The 9,146-nt window shown below is 41.2% G+C and overlaps 1 protein-coding gene across 4 annotated transcripts in view; it reads left to right on the forward strand.

The window, feature by feature from the left end:
* MAP3K3 (mitogen-activated protein kinase kinase kinase 3) overlaps nucleotides 1–9,146 on the forward strand; it is a 62,880-nt gene that overhangs the window by 18,808 nt on the left and 34,926 nt on the right. For all 4 annotated transcript variants that reach the window (XM_011997068.1, XM_011997069.1, XM_011997070.1 and 1 more), the window contains 2 exons: nucleotides 1,877–1,976; nucleotides 7,108–7,221. In XM_011997068.1, coding sequence (XP_011852458.1) covers nucleotides 1,877–1,976; nucleotides 7,108–7,221 — 214 coding nt within the window. The remainder of the gene's footprint in view (nucleotides 1–1,876; nucleotides 1,977–7,107; nucleotides 7,222–9,146) is intronic.

Here is a 9,146-nt window from a genome sequence, read left to right on the forward strand (position 1 = left end):
TATATATATATATTTTTTAGACAGAGTCTCATTCTGTCGCCTAGGCTGGAGTACAGTGGCATGATCACAGCTCACTACAGCCTTGACTTCCTGGGCTCAAGTGATCCTCCCACCTCAGCCCCCCAAGTAGCTGGAACTATAGGCATGTGCTATCACACCTGGCTAATTTTTAAAAAAATTTTTAGTAGACAGGAGCGCTTACTATCTTGCCCAGGCTGCTCTGGAGCTCCTAGCCTCAAGCGAGCCTCCTACCTTGGCCTCCCAAAGTGCTGAGATTACAGGTGTGAGCCATCATGCTTGGCCCCCAAGATTTTTTTTTGATTCTGTATTTTCTTATATAAATTTGAGAGTACGTATGTGTATGAGTTTCTTTCTGATATTCTTTTCTGTTTCATTTGTCTCTGATTATTTTTAATCATCTATGTTCTAGAGTATTAGGTTGAAACCATATAAAATTGCCGCTTTTGTATATCAAAAGTGGTTGGCCATCAGTAGTCTCATATAGTTCCACCTAATACATTCGTTAAAACTTTTTATTGGCCAAGCATGGTGGCTTACAGCTGTAATACCAGCAGTTTGGAAGGCTGACGTGGGAGGATTGCCTGAGATCAGCCTGGGCAACTTATTGAGGCCCATCCCTACACAAAATAAAAAATTAGCCCCTGCATGCCAGTAGTCCCAGCTACTTGGGAAGCTGAGGCAGGAGGATTGCCTTAGCCCCAGAGGTTAAAGCTGCAGTGAGCCGTTACCATGCCACTGTACTCCAGCCTAGGTGACAGAGCGAGACTGTTTCCAAACAAACAAAAAAACCCACAACTTTTTATTATGGAAATTTCAAGCACCCTCAAAAGTAGACAGAGTATTAAACTGAACTCCCATGGACCTGTCACCCAGCTTCAACATTACTAACATTTTCCCAATCTTTTTTTTTTTTAATCAATTCCCACTTTTAAATTTTGCTGAAGTATTTAATAACAAATCATATTTTACACCTCTTTGGATGAGTCCTTACTCTACCTTATATTTGCAGAAATTGTTCTTCAAACTGACCTAATGAGTCTCTCCAGACAAGCTTCAATATCAATAGTATTTACATGCACAGATATGACACTGGTTAAGAAAACTGATCAGGCATATCACCAACTCAAGGGGGAATTCCTGTGACTCTGTAGTAGAAAATCTTAATTCTGAGGAAAATCAGTATGGAGATTTTTATGGCATCTCAAAGATGAACAATGGAAAAGACCTTTCAAGTCTTAGAGTTGAGTCCCTTAGGAGTTGAGGCCATGTTTTCAGTACTGCTACTCCAGTCTCTACGTTTTCTAGCTTATTTCCTAAATAACTTTTTTTTCTTTCAACTTTTAAGTTCTGGGTTACGTGTGTAGGATATGCAGGTTTGTTACATAGTTAAACATGTGCCGTGGTGGTTTGCTGCACAGATTAATCTATGACCTACGTATTGAGCCCAGTATGCTTTAGCTATTCTTCCTGATGCTCTCCCTCCCCAAGTCCCAACAGCCCCAGTGTGTATTGTTCCCCTTCCATGTATCTGTGTGTTCTTGTAGTTGGAACATAGTTTTTAAACCTAGTGGCCTCTTCTGTCATTGGCAGAAGAGTCTAAACTGAAGTGGTAGATGAATGGTTGGGACTGAGCAATAGTTGTGGGTACTGTTGTCAGACCTGATAGATGCTTAGAGGGTGAAAGGTAACAGTAGAGAAGAGGAAAAAAGGAAACAGTAGGGAAAAGGCAAACTGAGTGAAAGAAAACAGAGAATCCTATGTTGAGAAGAAAGCAAGAATATACTCAGACCATTGCTTTTTAAACCCTACATTTTAAGTGTACAGTTAACCAACCTTTCTTTCTGTTTCTTTTCAGAATTATAGCATTCAGCCGGCCTGTGAAATATGAAGATGTGGAGCACAAGGTGACAACAGTATTTGGACAACCTCTTGATCTACATTACATGAACAATGAGGTAAGAAGGCAGATGGATGGGGCAGGGACAAAAGGGGCAGATGCCTACCTTTTTTCTCTCTGTTTAACAGAGCCTTTAAAGTTTGTTCCTCTAATATCATCTGCAGGTTTTCATTTTCTAGACCCCCTTTTCTTAATTCCAACAACTCTGGGATTTCTGTTTTTTACTAAGTGGGAGATTACTCAGCCATCTCAGCCATCTCCATTCCCCCTACTCATTCAGTGCAGATAGCTCTAATATTCTGTGGTGGAATCAGGTATAGTACCAGGGCTAGGGCTTATATTGTCTGCTTTACATTTTGTAGGAGTAGCTTATTTTTTTTCTCCCAGCACAGCCTTAACAAGAAGCAGAGGGTTTAGCAGGGGCTAGGGAGGTGTGAAAAACCAGTGAGTAGGTCATCTATTACAGTCATAAATGCCGGCTTCTTCTCTCAGAGTTTCGTTTGATCGGAGCTTGTTTCAAATGTTAGCACCTGCTCTAATAAGTTCTTTAACTCCTCCTCCTCCTCACTCCACCCCAAGAGTCCTTATTTATTTCTACTTTGAATATCACCCAGGAAGGAATTCTTTTGAATGTCAGTTTTTGGGCTGCTTTCCCAGCTCCAAGAAGAATATTAAAGGCTACAGTCAGCTTAGGCTGGTGCTTTGCAGTGTATTTATGCTGAGTAAAGAACGTGTACCTTGAGGAAATTGAGTAGGGGTGCAAGACAAGAAAGCTGGGCAACATCATGACCCTTTGAGAGGTAGATCATCACTGTGTAGTTTTATTTTATTTGATGAGGAGTTAAAATTTTTCTTTTAGTGAAGACTTTTCTGAATGGTTTAGTACTCTTCTTTTCAGTTAATATTTCCATTAAGAATTCCTGATGTTTCTTTATTCTAAAGCCAAATATAAATCATTGTTATTATTTTTGTTCATACATGTCTTAACATACTCTACTAGTGTTAGTGATCGGGAGTTGACTAACTTACATTTGATTAATTTAAAATCCCTCAATTCTGTTCTTCTGTTTGCCCTTTAAACCCTGCACTGTCAGGATCTGAGAATCTCAAATGAAAAATCTACTGAGATTTAATTTTATTTATTTATGTCTTTGTAATTATAGCTTTATTGAGATGAAAAATTTATTGTCTAAAAGTATACCATTCAGTAGTTTTTAGTATGCTGATAGAGTTGTACAACCAACACCACTATCTAATTCCAGAACATTTTCTTTTTTTTCTGAGACAGAGTCTTGCTCTGTTGCCCAGGCTGGAGTGCAGTGGCGCAAACATGGCTCACTGCAAACCTTGACCTCCTGCACTCAAGCGATTCCCCCGCCTCAGCCCCCCAAATAGCTGGGACTACAGGCACACACCACCACACCCAGCTAATATTTTTGTATTTTTTATGGAGACAGGGTTTCACCATGTTGCCCAGGCTGGTCTCAAATTCCTGAGTTCGAGCAATCTGCCTGCCTCAGCCTCCCAAAGTGCTGGGATTACAGGCATGAGCCACCGTACCTGGCCTCCAGAACATTTTTATCACTCCAGAGAGAAACCCTGTATCTATTAGCAGTTATTCCCCTTTCTCTCCTCTTCCCAGCGCTTGGTAAGCACTTATCTTTCTGTCTCTTTGGATTTACCTATTCTGAACATTTCATGTAAGTGGAATCATACAGTACGTAACCTTTTTTGTCTGGCTTCTTTGATTAAGCATATGTTTTCAAGGGTCATCTGTACATGTTGTCAGTATGTCATTCTATTTTATGGCTGAATAATAAATATTCCATTTATGGATTTACCACATTTTGTATATCTGTTCACCTGTTGATAGACATTTGGGTTGTTTTCATTTTTTGGTTATTAAATAGTGCTGCTATGAACGTTTGTGTACAAGTGTTTACATGAACATATGTTTTCAATTCTATAAGGTATATACCTAGGCGTCGAATTATTGGGTCATAAGATAAAACTCTAACTTTTTGAGGAACTGCCCAGCTTTTCTATAATGGTTGCACAATTTTACAGTCCCACTAGCGACTTATGAGTTTATTAGTTTATTCTCACTCTGCTGTAAAAAACTGCCCGAGACTGGGTAATTTATAAAGGAAAGAGATGGCCAGGCACAGTGACTCAGCCTGTAATCCCAGCACTTTGGGAGGCTGAGGTGGGCAGAGCACGAGGTCAGGAGTTCAAGACCAGCCTGGCCAACATGGTGAAACCCCATCTCTGCTACTAATATAAAAATTACCTGGGCATGGTGGCGCACACCTATAGTCCCAGCTACTCAGGAGGCTGAGGCAGAAGAATCACTTGAACCTGGGAGGTAGAGGTTGCAGTGAGCCGAGATTGTGCTACTATACTCCAGCCTGGGCAACAGAGTGAGACTCCGTCTCAAAAAAAAAATTTAAATAAATAAATAAATAAATAAATAAAGAGGTTTAATTGACTGACAGTTCAGCATGGCTGGGGAGGCCTAACAAACTTACAGTCATGACAGAAGGGAAAGCAAACACGTCCTTCACATGGCGACAGGAGAGAGAAGGGCCAAGCAAATGGGGAAAAGCCCCCTATAAAACCATCAGATCTCATGAGAACTTACTCACTATCAGGAGAACAGCAGCATGGGGATAACCACCCCCATGATTCAGTTACCTCCCACCAGGTCCCTGCCATGACACATGGGGATTATTGGAACTACAATTCAATATGGCATTTGGGTGGGGACACAGCCAGACCATATCAGTGAGGGCTACAGTTTCTCCACCATCCTTACCAACATTTGTTATTTTCTTTTTTTTAATAGCCATCCTAGTGGGTGTATGTCACTGTGATATGTCACTGTGGGTTTTGTTTTTGGTTTTGGTTTGAGACAGGGTTTCACTTTGTTGCCCAGACCAGAGCGCAGTGTGCAATCATGGCTCACTGCAGCCTCGGCATCCTGGGTTCAAGTGATCCCCCCACCTCAATTTCCCCAGTAACTGGGACTATAAGCACATGCCACCACACTGAGCTAATTAAAAAAAATTTGTAGAGATGGGGGGGGTCTCACTATTTTGCCCAGGCTGGTCTTAAACTCCTGGCCTCAAGTGATCCTCCTGCCTCAGCCTCCTAGGATTACAGGTGTGAGCCACTATCCCTAGCTTACTTTTTTTTTTTTTAGATTTAACTGCCTTCCCAACCATTGTTATTTAACTCCCTTCCCAACCATTCTTATTTATTCCCACTTTGAATGTCACCCAGGAAGAAATTCTTTTGCAATATAATATGATTTGCAGAACATTCTCCCATTCCATAAGTAGTTTTGAGATTTTATTTTAAATATGTACTGTTTTTGGCCAGATGCGGTGGTTCATGCCTGTAATGCCAGCACTTTGGGAGGCAGAGGCGGGCAGATCTTTGAGCTCAGGAGTTCAAGACCAGCCTGGACAACATGGTGAAACCTCATCTCTACAAAAAATACAAAAATTAGTCAGGCGTGGTGGCTGAGGCAGGAGGATCACTTTAGCCTGGGAGGCGGAGGTTGCTGTGAACTGAGATCGTGCACCTGCACTCCATCCTGGGCAACAGAGGGAGATACTGTCTCAAAAAAAAAAAAAAAAAAAAAAAATCTTGTATTATAAATTGGGAACTGTGTAAGTTAATTGGACTTTTGCTTGATTTTGTGTTTACCATACATGTATAAAATCTGGCCAGGCATGGTGGCTCACTCCTGTAATCATAGCACTTTGGTAGGCTGAGGCGGGCAGATTACTTGAGGTCAGGAGTTCAAGACCAACCTGACCAATATGATAAAACCCAGTCTCTACTGAAAAAAAAAAAAAAAAAATTAGTGGGGAGTGGTGGTGCATACCTGTGACCCAGCTACTCTGGAGGCTAAGGCAGGAGAATCGCTTGAACCCAGGAGGTGGACGTTGTAGCGAGTTGAGATTGTGCCGCTGCACTCCAGCCTGGGCAACACAGGGCGACACAGTGAAACTCTGTCTCCAAAAAATAATAAAAATAAGAATAAGATCTGACATTTGCTAGGTCCTAGGCAAGGCATACCTTTGCATCTTATGAATCTCTTAATACCAAGTATTCATAACATGCTCCGCTTTTTGCAGTGAGTGAGACTTATTTGTACCCTCAGGGACCTTCTATTTAATACTTCACTGGAACGTATGAGTATATTAGTCTGTTCTCACCCTGCTGTAAAAAACTGCCCAAGACTAGGTAATTTATAAAGGAAAGAGGTTTAATTGACTCACAGTTCAGCATGGCTGGGGAAGCCTCAGGAAACTTACAGTCATGACGGAAGGGAAAGCAAACACATCCTTCATATGGCGACAGGAGAGAGAAGTGCCGAGCAAAGGGGGAAAAGCTCTGTGAAAATGGAGGAGGTAGTTTTCAGGTTCTGGTCACTGACTTTGCCCTTAAACAGAAAGATATTAAACCATACTCTGCACTCTGAATTTGTGTTTTTATTTGTATAATAATTTTCATCCTCTGACCATCCCTCTACCCCTCCTGTTCCTTTTCTGCTTGTTCTATTAATGTCAGCACAATTGGAGATAGAGTGGGACATGATCCTACTTAATTTGGAAAAGAATATGGGGGCTATAACTGTTTGCAATTTGATGCTTTGAAGTAAATGGTATTTTTGGAGAGGAAACTCTTTTCAGAAAGTATCTCACAACAGGTTACTGAGATATGCTACAACATGGATGAACTGAAAAACATTAAGTGAAAGAAGCTAGATGCAAAAGATTGAATCTTTTATGTATGAATTATATGTGTCTAAATGGAATGAAATGTCCAGAAAAGACAAATCAGTAGAGATAGAAAGTAGACTAGTGGTTGCCTGGGGCTGGAGGTGGGAAGGAGGAGTGACCATAAATGGGCACAAGAGATCCAGTTGGAGTTTTGGAAATGTTTTAAAATTGGATTATGATGATGGTTGCACAACTATGTAAAGGTACTACAAATTTTTAAATTGTACATTTAGAGAGAAAAATCTCTATGGTTTCAACTAGATCTTTTAAGACCCCATAGTATCCAATGAGATTGTTTTCCTCTCAACTTATTTTTATTTTTTATTTCTGCAGAGTGAAACATTGAGATAAACTTCTGTTTTATATTATTTCCCTTTTCTGTGTCTTGTATCACAGCTCTCCATCCTGCTGAAAAACCAAGATGATCTTGATAAAGCAATTGACATTTTGGATAGGAGCTCAAGCATGAAAAGCCTTAGGATATTGCTGTTGTCCCAGGACAGAAACCATGTAAGTAGCCCCTGTCATGGTCTGGCAGCTGAAGACGAAGCTTGCTTTCCTTAAGGAACTTGTCTTGCCCCCTTGATAGACGTTTTCATTCCTCAGCCACTGCCAAATTGAGAGCATAAGCACAGCACAGCCCACTTGTCAGCAGCCAGTGAGCATTCTGCATTTGATTTCACCGAATAGCCAGATTGTCAGTGTTAACATTGCATCTAAAGGTTATTTGACTTATGATGAGGGAGGAAGGAAAATGCTTTATGATAAAGAATAAAATTCTTGTGCTCTAAATTTATGTTTTTTCAATTAGATTTTGACCCCAACAAGAGAAATTTGATTCGTTTGGCAGAGCCAATTAGAAAGACTGTCAAGGATTTGAGACTGTTATGCTTTATAAACCCAACTCCCACAACTCCTTGCCTTTCCTTTAGGACACTTGTAGGAAACAAACTTTTCCTTTTGTTCAGTGGAAAAAGCCATGGGTTGGGAGCCTCTTATAATTTATCAGCTTCTGCTTTACCCAATGGCAGGTGGTCTGTGGGGTGTCAGAAATGGGGAATTATCACTTACGCACAGTTTCCTCTCCTGAAGGATTCCTGGAGGCCTGCATTTCACAAGAATGCTTGCAATCTGTATCTGTCTTCCAATTACTGATTCCTCTACCAGTTTTCTTCAGATGCATGTTTCTGAAGGTTTCTTGGCACCATTTCCTTTTCTTTATGTGGACAGCCAACATGGCAGCATAACTATGGGTGTAGTGACTAGGACAAAGTTTAGGTGGAATGCTGTGCATGCTGACCATTTCTTTTCTTTATTTTTGAGACAGAGTTTTGCTCTTGTTGCCCAGGCTGGAATGCAATGGTGTGATCTTAGCTCGCTGCAACCTCCGCCTCCTGGGTTTAAGTGATTCTCCTGCCTCAGCCTCTCGAGTAGCTGGGATTATAGGTGCCTGCCACCACGCCTGGCTAATTTTTGTAGTTTTAGTAGAGACAAGGTTTCACCATGTTGGTCAGACTGGTCTCAAATTCCTGACCTCAGGTGATCCACCCACCTCAGCCTCCCAAAGTGCTGGGATTACAGGCGTGAGCCACAGTGCCTGGCCATTTAAAAATTTTTTTGTAGAGATGGGGTCTCACTATGTTGCCCAGGCTGATCTGGAATTCCTGAGCTCAAATGATCCAACCACCTTAGACTTGCAAAGTGCTGGGATTACAAGTGTGAGGCACTACACCCAGCCTGTGATGAACATTTTTCTATGTTGTAATTATAATTTGTAAGGATGCGTGTTTCACTTGAGTGGATATACCATAATTTAATTAAATAACCATTTTTGCTACTGTTGGGATACTGAAACTGCTCCTGTTTTTTGCATTTATAAACATTACATTTGGCTGGGCGTGGTGGCTTACGCCTGTAATTCCAGCACTTTGGGAGGCCGAGGCGGGTGGATCATGAGGTCAGGAGATGGAGATCATCCTGGCTAACACGGTGAAACCCCGTCTCTACTAAAAATACAAAAATTAGCCAGGCATGGAGGCGGGCGCCTGTAGTCCCAGTTGCTGGGGAGGCTGAGGCAGGAGAATGGTGTGAACCCTGGAGGAGGAGCCAGCAGTGAGCCGAGATCACACCACTGCTCTCCAGCCTGGGTGACAGAGCGAGACTCCGTCTCAAAAACAAATAAAAAATAAAATAAAATAAATAAACATTTACTTTTAAGAGTAACAATGGTAATGTTGGTGATGAAATCTTTTCTCCAGAACTTCCTCACCTAGACTTTAGGTTTCTTAATAAATGGAAGAATCATGATCTAAAATTGCTGTGTGCTCAGGAATCCTCACCTCTAGAACAGTGCTTCTCTAACTATCTGTGGTGAAATACCAGTTTTGTTCTTTTCATTTCCAATCTGTCATGGACTTTTTTTTTTTTTTTTTTTT

Source organism: Mandrillus leucophaeus, unplaced genomic scaffold (assembly GCF_000951045.1).
Source record: "Mandrillus leucophaeus isolate KB7577 unplaced genomic scaffold, Mleu.le_1.0 Scaffold530, whole genome shotgun sequence".
Lineage (NCBI taxonomy): Eukaryota > Metazoa > Chordata > Mammalia > Primates > Cercopithecidae > Mandrillus > Mandrillus leucophaeus.